Genomic DNA, 23,391 nt, shown 5'->3' on the forward strand with positions numbered 1-23,391 from the left:
CTGGCAGGCCACATACCTAGGTGAACAGAGCAGGAAGGATGGGGTCCAACAGTGACTGGTGGTCTAGGACCTGCCCAAGAGCCCCAGCATTCTCCTCTAATAGCCTGGGAGAATGCTGTGACTTAGCCCTCTGCCAGTGTTGGTGTCCCTGGGCACTCAGCAGCCAGTCACTATGATACCATACACCTATTGGCACTTTGGTGCCAGCAGCTGACCATGGTGTCTGCCTGGCAGTGCTAGCATCAAGGTAGGGCTTCCTTACAAGACTGCTTCAGTGGAAATGACACTAGTGCCTATCAGCCTGCCTCAGACTGTGAGAAAGGCGCTAACCTCAGGGTACTACACAGTAGCATTTTATTAGAGGTCAGATAATTTGTGATGTGACATTTCCATCACATGGAAGTCACTCTCTCCAACCCGCAGACACGCCCCCTAGCCTCACCTCTCACGTTGAACAGTGGTGCTTGCCTGACCTCCAGACTGCCAGCTTCTTAAGTGCCCCCTTCCCCAATCTGGCCAAAACAACATTCTAACTAGTCCTTATGACCCCAACCAAACTGGTAATTACCAACCTGCCAAGGAAGTGTGATCCCCAAGCTTATGGAGAGGCTGGGCCAGCACTCTGGGAAACTGGGAAGAGTGGTCTGGCCTGGGGCAGAGGAGCTCTTGGGCAGCTTGGACACTGCTGGCTATTAGCCTCTGCCTCCTGGGTCCTGGCTCTGCTCTGGAGGCGGCTGCTCAGACTTTGGTGTAAGTTGTGTGTTGTCTAGCGCTCTGAGAGGAAAACTCTTGTGGGGTGGGCCTCTCAGAAGGAGGGTCACATCTCTGATTGTCCCTTAAGCACCTACCCTAGCAGGTTGCATTTGCGATCTTTCTAAGGAGCTGAGGCAGGGGTACCATTAGGTGGAGTCCAAGTCTAGGAGTGTACACTGCTGTGCCTCTTCCAGCCCTGCTCTCGCCATTTGTTTGCTGTTTTCTTTTTGTTGTTGTATGGTCCAAGCTGGCCTTCTGCTTTTGTCTCCTGAGTGCCAGGATGACAGGTGCCATAACACCCAGCTCATTTTGGGTTTTTACCGACTGTATAGGAAGCTTGCAGGCAAATTCCAGGGATAGGGTCTTCAGTTGTGGGTGACCCCCGTTTTTTGTCCTGTTCAAGCCCCGAGAACCCTATAGACACCCTGTAGTTTCCACTGAACAGTCAGCAAGGCTCACACTTGCAACAGCAGTCAGCACTGTGGAGAAGCTCTGTGGCACTTCTTCCCAGGGAACACCACTGTGCTACCCCGGCCCCACCCAGTTCTGTAAGTGTAGAGCAGTGAAAGCTCTCAGCAACCTCAAGCCACCCATTATTTGATTTTCCTCCCTGTGAAATCTCTTAGAGGTTATGTTCTGGTTAACTTTTAGTTGATCTTATTAGACCTTAAAAGTCACTCAGATTTCTGTGGACATCAGGATTGTTTTGTTTGTACTCCTGCATGTCAGAAAAGGGAATTGGATCCCATTATAGATAAATGTGGGTGCTGGGTATTGAACTCAGGACGTCTGGAAGAACCAGCCAGTGCTCCTAACCACTAAGCCATCTCTCCAGTCCCAGAGTTTTCTTTTTGGTAAAAATAATCAATAATGGGTTGGCAAGACAGTGCAGTGGCAAAGGTGCTTGTATACAAGCCTGGTGATCTGACACACACACACCCAAGCCATGTGAAAGTGGAAAGAGAACTGACCTCACAGAGCTGTCCTCTGACCTTCACATGTGTCATGACACGTGCTCACACATTAATAAGAATTTTTAAAACGAAAGTCTATAAGCCAGCAGCCACAGTCTCCATTGCCTGTCCCCAGGTGGTCTTCACCGTCATTTAATTATAAACACGCCATCTAAGATTCAGAACACTGCAGTCCCTCTATTTGTGAGCTGAGACGTGCTCAGTAAAATGCTAGCGTATGGTAACACTGTTGGGGATAGTTTTGCCAAAGAAGAATTTGGAAACTAGAGCCTGTGATCCCTCTTTGGAGGACCTGTATCAGGCACAAACAGCACAGGGCTGGTGCAGGAGGCCATACTGCCTGTGCTTACTGAAAGAACTACAGTTGGAGAGTAACAGTGAAAGCCTTTACTAAGAGTCTGTTTGGACATGTTGAGTGGCATAAAGAACTGAATCACCTCAGATCTCAGCTTTGGACTCATTTGATCTCATTCTCAAATTTCCTGAGCCAGTAATTTTTCCAAAAAGTGTCCTAGGTTTTTAGCTTATTAAGACCATTAGCCTCAGCAGACCCTGCCCTGTGGGTGCTGCAGGCTCACAAACGTCTGTAACTCCAGCTTCAGGGGATGCAAAGCCCTTCTCTGAAATCCGTGGACACAGGTACTCACGCATCCTACACATACACATAATCAAAAGGGGTTTCTAGCCAGGCTCACGGCTTTAACCCCAGCACTCGGGAAGCAGAGGCAGGAAGACTCTTGAGTTCGAGGCCAGCCTGGTCTACAAAGTGAATCCAGGACAGCCAAGGCTACACAGAGAGACCCTGTCCCAAAAAATAAGTAAATAAAAGAAAGTACCAGGCAGAAGAAAAAGGGAGAGGCAAAGGTTTTGGCGGTTCTGAGGATTCCACAGACCTCAGTGAGAACAGAGGCATCTCTTAGACTGGCCGCATCAGCTCCACAGCAGTGTTAAAAACATGCAGTTCACTTTTGCGGCCTCCAGGGAGGGCAGGGCATGGTGGGTGTACTTTGAAGCCCCCCCTTCCTAAAGGGATGTGGCATTCTTTAACAAATCTAGTGATTCCTTGGATAAGCCCACATGCAAAACTCTTGATGATTTGAAGTAAAGTTTGTAAAACACATGACTGCCCAATAAAGAAAGCACCAAGCAGCCGTGACCACACTATCAGTAAGCAAGTGAAATAATGAAAAGCAATGCCACCATCGCTACGCTAAAAGAATAGGATAGTGGCCAGTTTGATAAACACTAGAGCTTTCTTCTACGTGCAGAGCTCTCGGTTACATTCTTATTAGCACAGAAATAAAAAGATGCACAGGCCTTGTGCCCCGCAGGCTACAGAGCACCATGGAAGGAGATGAGAGGTCTAGAGTGGAAAGCCATCCTGTGTCCAAGGCCCCGAAAGGTAGAGAGGTAGCCCCATTAGCCATCCTTACTGCACTGTCCCACCTCAGCTTTTGTGGGGTGCACTTGCCTCACCCTCACTCTCCTGCAAGATCAAGACAGCCTCACAGGGAGAGCTGCAGGTCCGGGCTGCTGTGATGCCCCTGGGTTGCACCTCACATCCTAGCACTTGTTCCTCCAGCAATTTTGCGGCAACAGGTGAAGTCACTGGTCCTTCTGTTACTGGCTGACAGCCCAGGCGGGGGTGGGCTATCGGGCACCGTGGCAATAGCAAAAGCACTTGGATCACACGCCCAGAGCGGCGCGCGCTTTGCGGAGGCCGGTTGGGCAAGACCTACCGCGCGGTGGCCGCTGTAAGACAGTTCCCAGCCACAGACACATGACCCCACATAGCCAATCAGCCAGTTAGGGGCGGAGGCAGGATCCCCATGCGGCTCTCAGATTGGCCGGAGCAAGGCGCGCAGCCAATAAGGATACCGGGGGGACTCCGCCCTGTCGGAGACTTTGGGGTGCTTGGGCTTGAGGTGACCTGCCAGCGATCTAGTGATGGAGGCAACGCGGAAGGACACGCGGGTCCGTGCGGAGAGTCCGCCCAACAGGTGAGCTCCCTCCGGGGAACCAGCAAGGCCTGAGGACACCTGGGAGACCTCAGGGAGGGACTGGAGAGGCCGGCTGAAGCAGAGGGTAGAAGGGGGCCCCGGGTGACAGCTGTGCCCAGAGTGGCCTCATTGCCTTCCCAGGTGTCGGGCTCCTTCCCAGTGCATGGGGTTCTTGAAAGCTGGAGTAGGCAGCCGAATCGCAAAAATATCTAAAGGAATCACTGCTGCTTAGAAGATAGGGAGAGCAGCGTGGCCTTGTGACAGGGGAGGCTCTTGGGGACGATCTATAAGACCCTTTTGGCCGCTTCGAGGTAAAAAGTGCACCTTGGAGAGGAAGCCCTGAGCGTACCTGGACGGTTGAAGAGACATATGGGCTCCTACTGGCCACAGTGGCGCGGGGCCTCCTCCCCTGGTGCTCAAAGAGCAGGGGTGGGGTGCCGTCCCTTGTTCAGTCTTTTCAACCCAGAAAGAAATGTGTCATTCCAGAAGCCTCCTTTCCCTCCCCTTCGCATCTTTTTTTTTTTCTTTTTCTTTCTCTTTTTTGTTTTTCTCTCCCCTCCCCCACACCGGCCCCACAAGAGTCTCCCTAATTAGCCCAGGCTTCTCCGGCCTCCTCCTGCTGGGATTATAGGCTTACCCTCTCATTATTTGTTCTCATCTTCAGTACCCATGCCTAGGATGTAAAATTTTGAGTCTCGCTGGACGTCGTAGAGCGTGCCTTATAACCCCAGCAGTGGAGGATTTTGAATTGGAAGCCAGCCTGGATTACACAGTGAAAACCTAAAGGCCTCAGTTTGAGCCTTCACTAGACATTCATTACGCAGTTTGACTTTCTCTAGGAAGTAGCAAGTAACAGAGTCATCTGTCCGTTACTGCTAAAATGCAAACCATAAAATAGCTCAGGCTAGCTATAGATGGGAAAGCCACCGTCACTAGGCAGATCCGTGGGTGTGCAGCCCTGTGGAGTACTTCCTATAGGGCTTCCCTATAGGAAAGCACAGGCTTGAGGCAAAATCTTTGCAGTAATGGTAAATTCATTAAATCCAGCCAGGGTCAGGTGATTCTATGGGGTGGAAAGCAAAGATAAAAGATGAAAGCTCCGGCCTGCTCTATTGTGCTCTTTGGCTTAATGGGCATAGTTAAAATCAAGTGAAATAATTACTATTTTCAGACCTGATTGCCTACCACAGAGATTTCTGGAGGTCAGTGACCCTGCTGAAAACACAGGTAGATAGCTCTTCTCAGTGGGGATCTTGTGGGCTTTGCACTCTGTGTCACCCCACCCTGTGAGTGGAGCCCCTGCTGTGTGGCAGCCTTGTTAGGGCTCAGAGGACAAAGCTTGCTTGTTCTGGGAGCAACTCATCTCTTGCTCCCTAGCACGTGGTAGCTCTTGAGTCAGGTGACAGATGAGGCTACTGTGGAAGACAGGGAGAGAGGGAGGGAAGAGTGGACCGTGGAGTGCCCCCAGGGCCAAGTTGAGACCTATAGTTTCAAAAAGAACAGTGGAGCCTCACCCAGGCAGATACTCTGAGCGGTGACTTGAAAAGTTTAGGTGGGGGTGGGAAAAGAAAACAAAATGCAAGCCTGCCCTTGGGAGGGGCCAGCTGATCAAAGCCAAGGAGGGGAGAGCCACAGAACATGGAAACCTGCTCCTAGAAGCCACTCCAGGAGCAAGGACAGGAGCTGATGGCTAGAAGCCACTAGAAAATTCCCCGGGGCCGAGGGGGGTTGAGGGGGTGGTCCTGGAATAAGGCTGTAGACCTGCCCTCCAGCAGTCAGTTAACCCCCCGCGCTACGGGAGATTGTGACCACCTCATGTGGGGCAGGTACTGGGTGCCTAGAAACCATGGTGCCTCCCGCCAAGAGGGAGAAAAAAACATGGAGAGATGAAGCCTGATGCTCCACCTGGGCCTTCCGTCTGCAGGCAGAGGACCCTAGCTGTGAGTCCCCCAGAGCGCCACAGCCTCCACCCTGCCTCCCTTCCCTTGACAGGCTGTTCTCCTTCTTCCAGGAAAATCTACATGGACTACAACGCCACCACACCTCTGGAGCCCGCAGTCATCCAAGCTGTGACAGAGGCCATGAGGGAAGCGTGGGGCAACCCCAGCAGCTCATATGTGGCAGGTAATTCTAGAAGACTCCATGACAGTAAAGGGAGCCAGGGGCCTCTAAGAGAAAGTGTATACTAGCCTGGCTTGGTGGTGCATGCCTTTAACCCCAACACTCAAAGACAGACTGTCTCTATGAGCTCAAGGCCAGCATGGTCTATAAAGTGAATTCCAGGACAGCCAGGGCTATACACGGAAAAACCCTGTCTCAAAACAAAAGACGGGAGAGAGGGGAGAAGAAGGGGGAGAGTGAGAGAGAGAGGGGGGGGGAGAAGAGGGGGGCCAGAAAATAAAGTGTATGCTTATATGAAGTGGCTTTGTTTGGGACTGAGGTAGACTTCCTTTTTTCTTTCAACTTTAAAGAACATATTCTTCCCATATATAGAGGGAACATTATTATGAAATCCAGTTACTACAATGAATGGCTACATTGCTTAACAGAATTCCCAAAAGTTTTATTAGAGCACACTTTTAAAAATATAAAGCAAAATAATTCCATTTTAATCTTTAAGCATTGTATCCCCAAAGTCTAAATAGCATCTTCTCTGTAGGTCAGCACCGTATTATAATAATCTACCTGATCTGTTACTTAAAGTCTTCTGTCCTTATATGATATTCTAGCTAGGAACCCCACATCTGACACATTTTTTTTCCACATTCATTAATTCATATGTGCATTGTGGATCACACACAAGGATGTCAAAGGGCAACTTGTATGAGTTGGGTTTTTTATTCCCAAGATAAAACACATCTTGAGCAGTCATTTTTAGAATTTTTTTAATGGCAGGTCACTGGTAGTGTCTGGAGTCCTGCTGTCATCCTGATGGCTATAACCTTTCAGGCTGTAACCTGTCACCCTTACCCCCCCTACTCCCACCCCCGTGAAGAAGACCTCCCTGAGATCTGTTTATAAGCCTGTGCCTATTAATCGCCTTTTACGAGACTCACTGTCTACCCCATGCATTTTGGTAATGTGCCTTCAGCCATCAAATCTATGTACTTATGTTGCCCTTTTTCAACAAGTTAAGCTGCAGGACTGAAGAGGCCTCAGTGGACAAAGCACTCCCTCCTCAATCATGAAGATCTGGGAATTCCAATCCACAGAGCCTGCGCAAAAGCCAGGCAAGCTTGACAGCATGTCTGTAATCCCAGCACTCATGAGGCAGAGACAGGGGATGCCCCAGGACAAGCTGACTAGCTAGACCAGTGAGTCTGCAGGCTCCAAACCCTGCCTCAGGTTTAGCATGAGACCCTGAGTAAAATGGAGAGCACCAAGAAGGAGTCTTTATTTAACCCCTGGCTTCCACACGCATGTGCACCCAAACGTGTAAACATACATGCACAGCATAGCACATGCATGTGAACACACATGCACAACACAGCAAATACACATGCATATGCATGCAAAATGAAGTAAAATAAATTTGAAAAAATAAAGATTAAAAAAAGGGCAAAGTTTGAATTTGTTGCTTGGGTTATATAATTATATATAGCGATATATATATATATTTGTTTTGTTTTTTGAGACAAGGTTTCTCTGTGTAAACCTTGCTGTCCTGGAACTCACTCTGTAAACTAGTGAACTTGATCCATCTGCCTCTGCCTTCTGAGTGCTGTGATTAAGGGCATATGTCACCACCATCCGGCTTATAACTATATTTTTCTTTCTTTCCAGTTTGCCTTGGTAATACAGAGTTTTAAAAGTGAATTTTTGGGTGATAATTTGCTTTTCAGCAGCAGCTAGTGCCTTGCCTTCCGAGTTAATGTTTATCAGCAGGTGGCAGGGCCCTGCACCCTGCCCTGAGCTGTGTATTAGGTCACTAAGCTGTTCGCTAGGAACTAAGGGATAGCTAGAGCACTTACGATGACCCACGGTAACTGACTATCACACAGGTGGTCCAGCCCGGGGTCTCACTAGCACCTATGTCCCTTTAAAGGGGTGGGGTGGGTTTCATACCAGTTGCTTATTAAAAACTCTGTAGCAGCTTAGTGACACAAATGCTAGTCACTCATTAGCTTGTCCGTTGGCTCATTTCTGGACATTGCCTTCTGCCTGTTATCTCCGGGAGTACAGTCAAACCTCTGATAGGGTACACTAGAGAAGGCTGGGAAGATTAAGGCATCAGGGGACCTGGGCAAGCAGTGGGGAGACCATTTTGGCTGCTTTCTGTGGATATTGAGTCAAAATGCCAGAAAAGGGAAAGACAAGTGAAAGCATTCATCGCAGATTTTTGTTTGTTTGTTTGTTTTCAAGATACGATCTCTCTCTGCAGCCCTGGCTGGCCTGGAACTCATTCTGTAGCCCAGGCTGGCCTTGAACTCACAGAGATCCACTTGCCTCTGCCTCCCAAGTGCTGGCATTAAAGGCGTGTGCCATGACAGATGTTTCACAGTATTAGGTTTTAAAATCTAGAGCGGCTTGCACGGAGGCTCTGCGCGAAGCGTTTGAGTGCTCTGATGTATCTATCACGGCCTTGCTGGAACAGCCAACAACAGCCGGAAGTGAGCTGAGGATGGTGGAAGGGTTCTGACCAAACGATTTTACAGCACTTGGACGTTGGCAGGGACGCAGCATCCAGTTTAGGGAGCACTGGTGTGTTGGCAGAGAAGCCCCATGGTGCCACCTTTCTCTGACACACTGTCCAGTGGAACTGGGTGGCAGCTAGGACACCTTATTGAAGGCAGATGCCCTCAGTCTTCCTCCTGTGTCTCCCAAGGCTGACCTGCAGCGTGAGAGAAGGCCCTGACTGACTTGGGGGGGTGTGATGTCTCTCACATTGTTTTGCTCCTCCTCCTCTTGTCCTGTGTTGAAAGAAGTGGGCAGAAAGCCACAACTCCCACCCCAACCCCAACCCCAACCCCCAGCATCCAGTCTCAAAGCAAAGCTGTCCTTGGGGAGCTCAAAGAATCCCTCACCTCGAACCAGGAAGTCCTCACTTGAGACCCTTAAGTCCTGGATGTGGGCACTGACTTGCTAAGTGTCACTGCGGCCCCTTTGCAGAGATCCTGACAAGTGGTGTGTCTCCTTCAAGAATCACCCCAGTTCTAGGCTCCCCTGTGTGTGGTTGGACATGGAATTGATAGTAATGGACTTGTTTGTTTGTTTGTTTGTTTGTTTTTAATCTCTTTAAGGTAGGAAGGCCAAGGACATTATAAACACAGCTCGTGCGAACCTGGCCAAGATGATCGGGGGAAAGCCTCAGGACATCATTTTCACTTCCGGGGGCACCGAGGTAAAGCCACGGAGCTATAAATTGCTGTTGAGTACGGGAGGATTTTGCTCTTGACGGTGTCATTTTAGAGTCAGTAGTGCTCTGGCTTCCTCCCGTGTACTCTGAGACCCTCCTGTGATGTCCTGCTAAGTTATTCATATCACTGAGTTTGAGGTTTCATCCGTCCCAGAGGAGCTCATTTTTAAGTTGATCAGCTGTACTTGGCAAGAAACCTAAAGGAAGATTCTGCAAGGCCCCAGGGGCAGTTGTTGGCTGTGGGTCACAGGATGCTTCAGCCATAGCAGCTTTTAAATTAAAAGTGAACTGGAGCTTTCTAAGAAGGGCCATGGGTCCTGCTTGCAGACTGGAGGACTTGGGTTCATTTCAAGCTTACCTGTTGGCTTAGTGTAACCTCTGTCAAAAAAAAAAAAGTCAGTGAGCTCTCACAAAGTAACTTACATGGAAACTAAGTGTCAGAGCTTTCTGTCAGATTAAGAACCCAACTAGAAGGCTGGATATTCCCAAGCCAAGCCTGTAGAGCTCTGGTAACTAGGCCCACAGTTTTGACAAGGACAGACAGTTGGTCAGAAATGGTGTGCCCATTGCAGACCCTGCCACATGACTAGGTGGCCACAAATCTTGCCTGCTCAGGACAAGTCTGGACAGCTGTTGACACAGTAGTAGGCCATAAGATTGTCACATGACTGACCGGGCAGTGTTGCAGGACTAAAGATCACACTCAGGGAGGCAGAGGCAGGTAGATCTCTGTGAGTTCAAGGCCAGCCTGGTCTACAAAGTGAGTCCAGGACAGCCAAGGCTACACAGAGAAACCCTGTCTCGAAAAACCAAAAGAAAAAAAAAAAGAAAGAAAGAAGGAAGGAAGGAAAACATTTAGCTGCTGCCTGGGCTCCTCTGCAGTGTCTGACAATGAAGGGTTCCTCAACAAAAACTTGGATAGCATTTACTTTAAAGGAGAACGTCTGCTTGGGCAGCTGAGGCAGGAGGATCACAAATTTAAGCCAAAAAAAAAACCCCCAGGAAAACATGGAATTCTGTTACAACAGAAATAACAAGTAAAATTTGAATTATCAAAGAACAAGGTGAGGAGAGTGAAAGAGCCGTGGGAAAAATGCAGAGGACTCACAGTTACTCAAGAGCAAATAAAGCAGTCAGTGCAGGAGTCAGAGGCTTGAGCTCCCTGCAGCACAAGGGAAGCCCTGGGGCTCTCACTCTGGCCTCGCGTGACCAGTACTGAAGGAACCCTGCCACCAGCAGCCAGCACATACCGGGGGCCTCTGTGACAAGTATTCACAGATCATGCTGCCATCACAAGTGGAAGTTAGAAACTTTCTGTGGGAAATTAACCCACTGAGGTCAACTACTACATGCCTTGTCATCCAGCCATTCCACGTGTAGGTGAACAACCCGGGGAAACTGAGGCAGTGTACCAAGACTCCTCTGGATTGAGGAAACATTCTTGGCAGTGGTGTTCACGGTTAGCCCAAATCTGGGGTGGACCCAACCCATAAATGCTAATCGCTGGCTTCCGTGAGAAAAGAAGGCCTAAAGGAGGCCCAAGTGTGAGTGCCGGGCCCCTGGAGTCACTGCAGATCACTAGAAGTTACACACACACACACACACACACACACACACACACACACACACACACACACACACACCTGCTGCCAAGCAGAGTCTCCCGGCCCAGATCTAGGGCCACAGACTGTAGAATGACCTGGGCTAGGAAGGCAGGGGGGTATTTTAGTTTTAATTTGATTTTTAGTTTTTACACTTTTTTCTTTCATCTTAGGGGTGTGTGTGTGTGTGTGTGTGTGTGTGTGTGTGTGTGTGTGTGTGTGTCCTCCAGCTTGTGTTCCTCCAACCAAGAGTTGAATACTCTTTCCTGACAGGTTTATGTTAATATAAAAGTTCCTGCTTATAACAAAACAGGCACACTTGAAGTGAGTTCTAGAGTACTTAGAGTGTGGAAACTTTCCGAAGGTGCGGCCCTGTGTGTGTGGGGTCCATTCCCTGGCCTTTTCTTTTTTTGAAGTGTTAGGCACAGAAGAGAGGAACAAATCCATCTGTAGCCACTGGCAGCCTTGCTGAAGGCGCTCTCTCTCTCTCTCTCTCTCTCTCTCTCTCTCTCTCTCTCTCTCTCTCTCTCTCTCTCTCTCGTGTCTCTGCAGTCGAATAATTTAGTAATCCACTCTATGGTGAGATGCTTCCATGAGCAGCAGGCCCTGAAGGCGCAAGCGGCTGACCAGCACAACCCTGAGGAGGGGACCAGGCCCCATTTTATTACCTGCATGGTGGAACATGACTCCATCCGGCTGCCCCTGGAGCACCTAACGGAAGAACAAACAGCAGGTCAGTCAGTGTCCGTGGGGACCAGCCTGCCCCTCAGTGAGGGGGACAGAGAAGCGACTCAGAGCGGCTTATAAGAATTCCACATACGCTTGACACAGGCCAACAATGTTTTGATGAAGTCTAATTGCCTTTTGGGTTTTTGTTTGTCTGTTTTCGCTTTTTGTGGCGTGTCATATCTGAAAAGACTTCGCCCTAGCCCAGGTCATGAAGATTTAGTCCTGTGTCAGCGCCTAGGAGGTTTTCAGCTTTAGTTCTTTAGTTCAGTCTGTGGTGTACTGTGATCTAGGAGCAAGAACCCATTTCTCCTTGTATGGGATTGACTTTGTCTTATTTTTTGAAAACTATATTTTATGTACAGCAATGCAATCAACATGTTAAGTAACACCGCAGTAGAACAATTGGGATAGTTTTAGCTAACCTCTTGTTTCCAGTCTTGGTGTCATTGAGTCCATGTTACTTAGAGATGGGTGGTGGCCGGGAACAGTGATAGCCATAAGGCCTGCTCAGACATCTCATAGTGTGACGGAACCTGGCCCAGGAATTCTCACCTTTGGTTCATAGAGTTCCAGGGGACAAGGGCCATAGCACACCATACGGGGCTTCCCTCCAAACCTCAAGGCCAAGCCTGCCCTGTGAGGGAACCTGGAAGCCGACTCAGATGGGAGAGCCTAAGGGGGAGGCAGCGCCAGCTTCCGGGAACTGTTTTCAGATGGATTCCTTCGGTCAGGGCTTGTCTGATGGCTGTGTGGCCCATGTGCACTGGCCTGCTGTCCACACATCTTTTTGCCACACTTCACGGGATTAGTTTTTCTGGTGTTAGTGTTCTTTTAGATAATGTTTCTTTCTTTCTTTCTTTTTTTTTAGATTGATTTATTTATTTTGTGTGTATGAGTGTTCTGTCTGTATGTACACCTGCAGGCCAGAAGAGGGCATCAGATCACATTATATAGATGGTTGTGAGCCACCGTGTGAGTGCTGGGAATTGAACTCGGGACCTCTGGAAGAGCACACAGTGGTCTTAACCACTGAGCCATCTCTCCAGCCCCCTAAATAAAATTTCAAAACACAAGTGAATCTTCTTACAAATTCACATAATTCCAGCTACAGGAAATTTAGTGGCTGTGCTGTGTATAAGGGCAGAACATACCAAAAAAGAATTTCCTTTCTTTCTTTCTTTCTTTCTTTCTTTCTTTCTTCCTCCCTCCCTTCCTTTTTTTCTTTTTTGTTTTTTGTTTTTTTGTTTTTCGAGACAGGGTTTCTCTGTGTAGCCTTGGCTGTCCTAAACTCGCTTTGTAGACCAGGCTGGCCTCGAACTCGCAGCGATCCACCTGCCTCTGCCTCCTGAGTGCTGGCATTAAAGGTGTGCACCACCATGCCCAGCCTTCTTTTTTCTTTTCTTTTGGAAGAGGAGCATAATTGCTCTTGTATCTTGCATACAGCCATGGCCATGCACAAATCCACCTCAAAATGCAAAGGCCAGAGAGGTCTTCTCCCACTGACTGTCTTGGCTCCAATTTCTCTAGTGAGTGTCTGTCTGCTAACGGAATAGGCAGCTGTTGGACTTCGCCAACTGTGAGCCTTTCTCCTAATGTTTCTGAGCTTTGACGATATGTTCCTCTTTTTAAAAAATATGTAATTATGGAGTCTTTGCATGATATCCTTAATATATATGTTTGTATCTCAGAGGTCACATTTGTCCCAGTGTCGAAGGTGACCGGACAGGCAGAGGTTGAGGATGTCCTGGCAGCTGTACGCCCTACCACGTGCCTCGTGACCATCATGCTGGCCAACAACGAGACCGGCGTCATCATGGTGAGCCGGCCTTTCTCTTTCCAAGGAGGCCCTGGGGAAGAAGGTGCTTGACTGGGGCATTTCCGCGTGTCTCCACTTCTCCTTTTCCTGTCCTTGACTCCGTGGCTTTGCTCTGCCCACTGCAGCTCAAGTCATTCAGTCCGTCCCCATCAAATCAGAACCGCACATTCATTCGGCTGCTTGCCTTTCCCCACTTCAGCCTGTTTCTGAGATCAGTCGGCGTATGAAGGCCCTGAACCAGAGCCGTGCCACCTCCGGGCTGCCCCGAGTCTTTGTGCACACGGATGCTGCCCAGGCACTGGGGAAGAGGCGGGTGGACGTAGAGGACCTAGGTGTGGACTTCCTGACCATCGTGGGGCACAAGGTACGTGTGCAAGGGCTACCTTTCCTCCTCACTGACTTAACAGCCATGGCAGAGCAGAGCCCTCAGCACTGCTGTTCGTTACTGACGAGGTCACTGTCGTCGTCCAGTGAGCTCCGGGTGCCTGTCAGGGACCAGGTGCCGAGATGCTGTGACAACAACTCAGGAAGGGCTTTGTCCTCGGGAGCTTTCAGTTGCATGTGTGGGACGGGACCAGTAACAGCTAGGATGATATCCGACAAATCATGACACGGAGAGCAGGGCACCCCAACCTGCATGGAGCAGCACAGTGGGCTCTGTGGAGAACGGGTGGCAGTGGGCTTGGTACACAGCGAGCCCTGGCTACAGAAGAAACTTATCTGCTCACCTGGAAGAGCATGCCAGCATAGATGAGGTGGGTCCCGGAAACTGTTGCTTCCTCTAACTTGGTTGAACTATGACTTCTCAGCAGGAAGGTCTGGTCTCAGAGACTCTTCGAGTCTCTGTATAGTATAGATACAAGGTCATAGCAAAGACCCCACTCCCCACCCCACCCCCGAGCTTCTGTTTGACAAGGACCAGACATTTTGTGCTCCATTTTGCAGCATAGTCCTTAGCTGGCCTGAGCACACACCAGGACACTTAACCCTTTGCCTTATACCACTGGAAGGCATAGAGTACCATATAGGACTAGCCCTTGGCCACTTCCGGTTCCAGCCCTTTCCTTTACAATCTGCTGTACCCCGTGTAGAGCTCTCCCAATATAGGGCTGGAACAGGAGTCTCCCACCTGCCCATCCTCAAGCTGGGGTCCCGCCCTGCCCCTGGGGTCTCTTGTGACTCTCATACACCAAAGTGAAGGCAGAAAGACAGCCCAGGCCACAAGGAAAAAGCAGGACCACACACGCTCCCCAGAGCACTTTGTGTCTCTAGCTCTCAGACACAAACGGAACAGGTCCCCAGGCAGTTCCCAGTGAGTAAACAGCTGGCTTTTCCTTCCAGTTCTACGGTCCCAGGATTGGTGCACTGTATGTACGAGGGGTGGGTAAACGTACCCCCCTGTATCCCATGCTGTTTGGAGGCGGACAAGAGCGGAATTTCAGGCCAGGGTAAGGTTGGGAGTGCACAAGCTTCTGCCCGGCTGGCCGCGCCACTGTCAGCCAGTGACATTTTGCCGTCTCTCTGTCTCTCAGAAGCACAGTCCACACCGCCCCAATCAGAATCCGGCCTGCTGACTGGTTTCTACCGTGGGGCTCAGAGCTGCAGACTCTTGGGGGTGACTCAGAGGACGTGACAGGAGGTCCCCTTCCTCATAAATGCCTCGGAATGTTGGGTTCCTTGTGCCTGCAGAGCTCCACTGTTCTCTTCAGTGGGGGCTCAGCAAGCACAGAAGGTGCCCCATTTTCCTTTGTGAAACCCCCAGATCTCCATTGCATACATGGTGCTTTAGCCCCAAATCAGTGCTTCTAGAGGGGTGGGTACAGAAACAATGGTGGCTCCTTGACATGAGTTCTACACCCCAAAACCAGCCATCCGGAAACTGCTCCATTTAAAGCCTGCAGGCAGACCAGCCAATCAGGAAGAAGAAACATTAGGTAATGCATCCTCATAGACAGTGTGGTGCCCCATACCAGGAGTGACCAAATAGACACCCAGGCTTCCACCCAGAGGCCCCACCACGGTGTCAGTAGAAATCATAAAGAGACCCCGGAGTCACCGCACTTCAGTTACAGGACACATCCTCTTTGGATATCAAGGGAGCACAGCCCAAGTGAGCCCTGGGATGCAGGCGCTTTCCCTGCAGGACAGAGTCAGAGTGAGCCAGGAAGAGCACAAAGGTTAACCAAGATGCAAAGTCTCACAACACATGAAAATGGACAGGTTTCAGGCCAAGGACTAGAAAGGTCTTTAAGCAAATGAAGAGAGATTGTCAACGTATGTCAACCCCAAGAGAGCAAATATGAGACAGCAGACACCGTGAAATGCTGCAGCAAGGAATCTTGGGCACCCTTGAAATGAGTGAACCAGACGGAAAGCACCATGTTAAGATCCAAGTGGACTTTTTTTTTTTTCTTTTTTTGGTTTTTGGAGACAGGGTTTCTCCATGTAGCCTTGGCTGTTCTGGACTCGCTTTGTAGACCAGGCTGGCCTCGAACTCACAAAGATCTGCCTGCCTCTGCCTCCCGAGTACTGAGATTACAGGCATGCACCACCACGCCTGCCTTCAAGTGTACACTATGTAACTAAAAACTGCAGCAACCCGAGCATCAACGTGGATGGACTGACCAGCAGGATAGCAAGACAAAGGAAAGAAACTCGAACTGAAGGAGAGAGTAATGGGAATGGGACCGCAGGAAATAGAAAACCGGCAGAGCATCAAGGACCTCTGAGGCCATCGAAACTGGTGTGACACGTGTGTCATTGAACTCCCTGTAGGAGAGAAGGCAGAGAACGGGGTCACCTGAGAAAACATGGGTGGCAATAGTGGCACACACCTTTAATCCCAGCACTCAGGTGGCTGAGGCAGGTGAATCTCTGTGAGTCCCGTCCCCAGCACTTGTGTAAAATCTGCGCATGGCAGCTCTTCTCTCTCCCTAGTGCTACGTTGCATGGTGTTGGGTAGATCCCAGGGGCTGTCTGACTAACTCCTATCAAATCAGCCATCTTCAGGTCCGGCGAGACCCTGTCAGGTGAAGGGTGACCAAGGAAGACACTTAGTTCAACTCCTGGTCTCCACATGTGCACACACACGCGGTGCACTTGTATGCACGCATGTGCACACATAGGAGTATATCATATATAACAGTGGCTTTGTGACCAGCTTTACTACAAAAGGGCTGGCTGCCTCCAGGAAATATGTTCAGTGACAGATCTGACACCATCTAGATTGTCCTTGTTTCATTTCTGCTCTAAAATACCCTGACCAAAAAACCCCCCAGGGAAGAAAGGCTTTATTTAAACTCATAGTTGCTGGTGACAGTCCATCACAGCCGGGAAATCAAGACTCCAGGAGCAGCGGGGCCGGGCCACACCCATCATCATGAGTACAGAGCACAGAATGCATGCATATTTACTGTTCCGACAAGCTTATACTCCACCATGCCTTGTCTCCTGCAGGACAGAGAACACGCCCATGATCGCCGGCCTTGGAAAGGTAAGCCTCGTGACCTCGGGCAGGAATTTTGGCCCCATGAGGGCACTGATTAAGGAGAGCCTGCAGTTTCCTTGGTGAGGCCAGAGAGCTCGCTCCAGGTGTGGCACACTCAACATCATTTCAGTGCTTGGGAGGGAGAGGCAGGAGGATGAGAAGTTCAAGGGACCTTTGTTCTCTGTGGTAGGGTAAGTTGCTCCTGATGACCCGGTGGGAAGACAGAACTGACTCCAGAAACTTGTCCTCTGACTTCTACATGCACTATGTCGTTTGCATTTTCACACATGTGTGCGTGCATGCATGTGTGCGTGCATGCTCGTACACCCACACGTGCACACACTCTCTAATAGAATAGTTTAAAGGGCAAAGTCTTTGAGTCTCTTCTAGAATGAGAGGTGGCGATGCTGCCCTCACTGCAGGCAGTCAGGCCTGTGGTCCCCTGCCGAGCTGTGGGGTGTGAGGTGGCGATGCTGCCCTCACTGCAGGCAGTCAGGCCTGTGGTCCCCTGCCGAGCTGTGGGGTGTGAGGTGGCGATGCTGCCCTCACTGCAGGCAGTCAGGCCTGTGGTCCCCTGCCGAGCTGTGGGGTGTGAGGTGGCGATGCTGCCCTCACTGCAGGCAGTCAGGGCTGTGGTCCCCTGCCGAGCTGTGGGGTGTGAGGTGGCGATGCTGCCCTCACTGCAGGCAGTCAGGCCTGTGGTCCCCTGCTGAGCTGTGGGGTGTGAGGCACCCAGGTCAGGTGTGGGACTGTTGGCCTGTCCCCTCTGGAGCCTGAGCTCTGCAACTGCTTCAGGAACTGGGCTGTGCAAGGATGGGCACGTGGGATCCACAGGAGGGAAGCAGAGAAAGAGAAGGACACTGGTGTTCACTTTCTTCATTTTGTTTAGTCCTGGACCTCGGCCTGTGGGATGCTGCTGCCCACTTCTGGGTGGGTCTGCCCTCTGAGGTTCAGCCTCTCTGGAAGCACCCTCACAGGCATGCACGCCCATGGTGTGTTACCATGGCGATTCTAACACCAGTCCAGTTGACAATGAGAGATAACCATCATCCTTGGGGTCCCAAACCATCCAGGTCCCCCTGCTTCCTCTGTCATCCTGAGGAGTCTCCCGCCTTCCAGGTCTCCACTCACAAGGCTGGGAGACCCCTCGGGACTTCAGTCCTCATCTGTGGATCTGAGGCAGCAGCTGGGGCTGTCTCTTCTTCCTCCAGGGTGCCCAGGTGTCTCTTGTCCATTTTCATTGCCCACAGTGCTGGACAAGGCAGGACTTTTCTTTGGCTGGGCATCTGCCATGGTTTCTATGGGCCTGTTGTACAGCAATGCGTATGACCCTTACATGTCACAGCAGGTCATCTTGGCTCTTACTGGATCTAATTACATGTACACCAGGCACTCACGTTCTTATTCTGCCTTCCTGAGGCCTGCGCACGTCACCTTCACCAGGGTAGGCAGCTGTCCAGGAGACACACTGCCTTCTCCCTGCAGGAGAAAACACCTAATCCTTGGTCACTATCTCCTTGAACCCTCGGAGACCTGGGGACCTGTGTGGTCCCTTCTTAGCAGTAAGCCTGCTGTCCTAGTGTTGTCTCCTTATGGAATGACACTCCTTAGGGACTAAGATTTTCTCAGGGCTTATTTGCTGTGCTGTCTGTGATGCCTGGAGCCTGCAGGGAGCACCTGGTGACCCCGATGAGCACGTGGGGTCACCAGGCGCTTGATCACACACCTTGCAGGGCCACCGCCTGGAAAGGCTATTTACAAATGTCTGGTCTTTCAACCCGAGGATTGTTTTCTCACCCTATCACATGTCTGTGTCCCTAGGCCGCTGAGCTGGTGAGTGAAAACTGTGAGGCTTATGAGGCCCACATGAGAGACATCCGAGATTACCTGGAGGAGAGACTGGAGGTGAGGAGGGCCATGTGGGAGGTGGGGGGCCATGTGGGAGGTGAGGGGGGCCATGTAGGAGGTGAGGAGGGCCATGTGGGAGGTGGGGGGCCATGTGGGAGGTGAGGGGGGCCATGTAGGAGGTGAGGAGGGCCATGTGGGAGGTGGGGGGCCATGTGGGAGGTGAGGGGGGCCATGTAGGAGGTGAGGAGGGCCATGTGGGAGGTGGGGGGCCATGTGGGAGGTGAGGGGGGCCATGTGGGAGGTGAGAGGGGGTATATGGGAGGCATCCTAGTGTGGGAGAGTGTAGGCAGCTTGGATGGTGCCAGACACTATCTCCCTGTGAATGAAACTCAGTCCAGTGTCATGGGGAGCAGAGTAGGTCTTGGGGGAAAGAGGGGACTGGGGCCGGAAGTTAGCTGGCACCAGAAATCCCCAAAAGGGACCCTGGGCCAATCAGGAGAATCTTTTCTCACAGATACATGGTTATGTGTGAAGGGTGAACGTGTTCAGTGCATTCACTTGTTGTAGCTTTGGGGTCCATAGTCTTCCCCAGAGCTGTTATGTCAAGATAAACACATGTTGAGATTCTGTTTCCAAGAGTCTAGATATCAAACAGGTGATAGGGAGAGGGTGACTTTGAAGTGATGACTGTTTCATGCGTGTGTGTGTGTGTGCGCTTTGTTTTTAGGCTGAATTTGGTAAGAGACTCCATCTGAACAGCCGGTTTCCAGGGGTGGAGAGGCTTCCAAACACCTGCAACTTTTCCATCCAGGGGTCCCAGCTTCAAGGTGATTACCGATCTCACCCTGGTCCCCGTGAGTTGGAGACTCACGGGTTCAGGTCTGAGCTGCGACCTGCCTCTGCCCTCCTGTACTGCCAGCACAACGCAGCTGATGTTATCAGCAGGGAGCTCTCCAGGGCGAATGGTTAGGTCAGCCAGGACTGAGAGCAGACTGTGCCCAGGCCAACCCATCTTAGAAAGGGAAGAAAATCAGTCCAGGCCAGACAAGCTCGACTGCTTCTGCTAAGCATCACATGAGAACGCCTGATGCAGTTCCCTGAGAGCCTCAACCCAGGGCCCCAGAATGCTTGAGCCACATCTGCAGGTGGCTTTTGTCACCCCTCATCTTCCTGGATCACAGAGGAGCCCACTGTCCTGACGGGACACAATGGAAATGGAAGCTGAAACAGATGCTTGAAGACAGGAAACAGATTTGCTCACTCTTCTCCGAGACCACTGTAGAGGAAGCTAGTCTCCTGCCCCTCCCCCTTTCCAGGGGGGAGTGTGCCCGAGATGACCTGTGTTGATTTAAGCTGTCAGAACCCCAGTATCCTTGAGGAGGCGGGTTAGAATACCACTTTCAAAGTCAGTCTTAGGAGGCAGACGAGATTTGGCATTTCTGTAGCTGGAAGAAAAAGGAAGTAGTTTTCCCGGGGGTCCCACTTGCCTTGGGACTCAGTGGGTGGTGGCAAGGAACCAAACCCGGAAGGCTGGGAGGGGTCGGAGATGGCCCAAGTCCCACATCTAGGGACACATGTTCTCTTCACAGGGTACATGGTACTTGCACAGTGCCGGACCCTGCTGGCCAGCGTGGGAGCCTCGTGCCACTCAGATCATGAGGACAGGTGGGTATTCTTAGCAGCACCCAGCTCTCAGGGGAAGGTGGGTGGTGGTGACTCGGGGCCTAGCCCCTGAGCTGCAGGCTCGTGGCAGGGGAGAAGGGAACAGGTATGGGGGCCTGCGGATGGGAGTGGGGCTGGGTGAGAGTGGGACAGCAGTCAGCAATCAGCAGCAGATCCAGAGCTGGTGGGATGGTACAGTGGGCACGGGAGGGGAGAATGCAGAGGGTCCTTGTGCCAGCCAGCACAGGGCAAGGCTCTCAGGGATCAGTGGCTCACAAAAGAGAGAGACAGGATCTATGGAGGATAAACAATGCCTAGAGTTCAGCACCTGGTGGCCAAGGCTCCCTTAGGAGCAGGAAGAGTGAGGCCAGCTGGGGAGCAGGGGCAAGTGGGAGATACAGATGGGAAGGGCGCACTGGGTGGCATTGCTCAAAGAACGTTCACCATGACCCCGGTATGGGAGAGGCCCAGAAGCCTGGGCTCAGTGCCGAGCTGAACGTAGACTGTGGGTGCCTGGGAGGGAAGTGTTAGGAAGCTCATATAAAGCACAAATGGGTCCCGGGGAGAATGGGAGAATTTTAGCGGGACCTTACCTATGAGTAGGCCTGAAGGAATGTTTGGGCCAGGGAGCTTGGAGCCAGGGGGACTCCAAGAGGTGACAGCAGGCTAGGTAGGTAAGCACTGAGTGGACACAGCACATCCTCTGCTTGAGGATCTGGCTGAGAGGTGGGGGACACAAAGGAGAGAAGCAGCAGCTGACGTTGTTGCTCCTCGGCAGGCCATCCCCAGTGCTACTGAGCTGTGGTATCCCTGTGGACGTGGCCCGGAATGCGCTCCGGCTCAGTGTGGGCCGCAGTACCACCAGGGCTGAAGTGGACCTCGTTGTGCAGGACCTGAAGCAGGCTGTGGCCCGGCTGGAGGGCCAGGTCTTGGGCTAGCGGCCACTCTTTCCCTCAGCGGCCAGCTGGACTCAGGCCACTCGATCCATAGGAAACCCCTGGCCCCTAAGCTATCCCTTCTCAAGAGCTGCGCTGAGGTGACTGTCTTACTCTGGGGTACAGAGTGAAGAGGGCTGCCTGCCACACAGAATCCCACTCCAGCCCGCATCCTTACAGGCTCAGGACAACACTGCCACATAGGACTTCCCCCTGCCCCTTCTGCCAAAGGCCAGGTGGAAATGGAAATGCCCCACGAATCAGGCAGCCTGTCAGGAACGCCTCATCCCACAAGTTACTTTGGCCATGAGAGAAAATCCTAGTCTTTGTCCCTTGTCACTTAGCTGCTATTGTGAAAATAGGAAACTTGGTTTTGTCTCCATGACCTCCCATGTGCACCTGTGAACTCCCCACCCCTCACGCCACCCCACCCCTCATGCCACCCCACCCCTCATGCCACCCCACCCCTCAATACAGCCCTCTCTCCCTCCTCTGGCCTTGGCTTGCCACTGCCCTCTTGCCTCCCTGGCCTGGTGGTTCCCAGGCCTCATGTCTTATTCCTGGAGGTCACAGGTCACCTTGTTACATGTCTTCTCCTGCCCTTCTACTCAGGGATTCAACTCCAGCGTGGGTGGCGGGAGCCTGGAGCCTGAGCTCAATCTTTGCCAAAGTAGGAAATCTGATCATTTCTCTCCCTCGGCTTTAATTTTATTTGCAAAGGTTCCTGTCATCTTGCGGACGTGTGACACACATTGCACCAATATTTATATAGGAATATCTTCCTGAAGAACACCTTTAGCGTGTGGGTCTATGGTCCAAAGGATGATGCAACCCGTGGAAACAGTTGTCAGGAATGTAATAAACAGCTGGGCCTGGTGGCGCATACCTTTAATCCCAGCACTCGGGAGGCAGAGGCAGGTGGATTGCTGTGAGTTTGTCTGGTCTACAAAGCAAGTCGAGGACAGCCAAGGCTAACACAGAGAAACCCTGTCTCAAAAAAACAAAAGGAAAAGAGAAAAGAAAAGAAAAAAAATGTAATAAACTAATAAAAGATGTCTGCACTGCTGGGATGGCTTGGTGGTGGTACGTTTTCTGTCTTGGTGCTCACAAGGCTGATGTATGTCTGCCTGCCTGCCTGCCTGCCTGTATGTCTGAACTGAGGAGGAGGTTTCTGATGTATCACTATGAAATGACACTGCAACCCAAGGGCTTTGAAGGGGCTTCTGGTACGCTGAGAGAGATCCCCTCTGGGCACCAGGGTGAGGCAATGCTAGTCCTGACTTCCCCAGACAAGGACCATGGATGGTCCAGACTCCCAAGAATGCTGTGGCTGGAGCGGGCAATGTGGGGCCGTGAGATCATCGCCTTAGAGACCCAGCAGCCACTGGAAGCTCAAGCCCGGCTGTGAGCAGCCAAGTGTTTTGGAAGGTAGGTGTGGTTTGTATGCAAACCTGTTTGTGTTTTAATCCCAGGTGTGCGATATGGGGGCTGCTCCAGTTTGTCCACAGCTGATGGTTGCCTCCTGAGATGGGGAGCGATCTTTGTCAGCTGGGAATTACCTCTTGTGGGGGCGTGGTCTTTGTCAGTGGGGATGAAAGCCAGACCCAGGGAGAGACTGGAGGCTGTTACCCTCTGCTGCTCCTGGTGCTGTAAATGCAGTTGGAGATATCCTGAAACTGCTTGGACTTACCCCAAGGAACTGGACGACCCTGAACAGTAGAAAGCAGCTAAGGAAAACTATGCCCCTCTCCCCGCTAACCTCTTTCTCCCCTACCTGGTGTTGGGGTGTTGGAAGGAATTGGGGTGGAAAAGGGAGAAAGAGAAATAAGGAACCCAAAATTAAAAAAAAAAAAAAAAAGATTTTAAAAGTACGCCAATAGCCAAGGACTAGGTTTCAGATACAAACCAGCTGGGCAGGCACAATGGAGCAAACCAATAATCCCAGCACTTGAGAGGGGTCTCTGTTCTCTGTGAGTTCCAGATCACCACTTAGTGAGAGACACTAAGTTACACACAGACAGAGACAGAGACAGAGTCCCCTGTGGGCCTCCAGTGATGGTATTTAGACCTTAAGGAGTGTCATAGTAAGCCTACTCCTCAGGGAGAATTGAGAAATCTCCTGGGTGGCCTGCTAGTCTCTCACTGAACTATTTGCAGGGACAGGTTTCCAAGCCTGTGCAGACTGTAGCTGTAAACATGGTACTGGAGACCCATCCCAGGCCAGGAGCCC

General features: G+C 51.2%; 1 protein-coding gene across 3 annotated transcripts; it reads left to right on the top strand.

Annotated features, from left to right (window-relative positions):
* Nucleotides 1-3,541: 3,541 nt before the first annotated feature.
* Nucleotides 3,542-22,328, top strand: SCLY (selenocysteine lyase). 3 transcript variants are annotated; one of them, XM_084780117.1, is made up of 12 exons: nucleotides 3,542-3,727; nucleotides 5,739-5,851; nucleotides 8,972-9,068; nucleotides 11,237-11,417; nucleotides 13,102-13,229; nucleotides 13,429-13,593; nucleotides 14,571-14,677; nucleotides 16,686-16,722; nucleotides 18,538-18,621; nucleotides 19,292-19,391; nucleotides 20,154-20,229; nucleotides 21,005-22,328. In XM_084780117.1, the coding sequence occupies exons 1-12, from the start codon at nucleotides 3,557-3,559 to the stop codon at nucleotides 21,162-21,164; spliced, it is 1,419 nt and encodes a 472-aa protein (XP_084636243.1). In that variant the 5' UTR covers nucleotides 3,542-3,556; the 3' UTR covers nucleotides 21,165-22,328. The 3 variants fall into 3 exon arrangements, with proteins under 3 accessions (XP_084636243.1, XP_084636244.1, XP_084636245.1); XM_084780118.1 differs by having other exon boundaries at nucleotides 3,575-3,727; nucleotides 8,968-9,068; nucleotides 21,005-22,320; XM_084780119.1 differs by lacking the exon at nucleotides 3,542-3,727 and adding an exon at nucleotides 6,859-6,957 and having other exon boundaries at nucleotides 21,005-22,322.
* Nucleotides 22,329-23,391: the final 1,063 nt, after the last annotated feature.

The sequence above is a fragment of the Acomys minous genome (assembly GCF_964271855.1).
Source record: "Acomys minous genome assembly, chromosome: 4".
In the NCBI taxonomy this organism is placed as follows: Eukaryota; Metazoa; Chordata; class Mammalia; order Rodentia; family Muridae; genus Acomys; species Acomys minous.

Excerpts from the sequence above, each read along its gene's own strand:
- SCLY (XM_084780117.1), top strand. The coding sequence starts at position 3,557 with ATGCGGCTCTCAGATTGGCCGGAGCAAGGCGCGCAGCCAATAAGGATA. Across the intron at positions 3,728-5,738 it reads GCGGAGAGTCCGCCCAACAG|GAAAATCTACATGGACTACA; the intron begins GTGAGCTCCCTC and ends TCCTTCTTCCAG. Across the intron at positions 14,678-16,685 it reads GAGCGGAATTTCAGGCCAGG|GACAGAGAACACGCCCATGA; the intron begins GTAAGGTTGGGA and ends TGTCTCCTGCAG.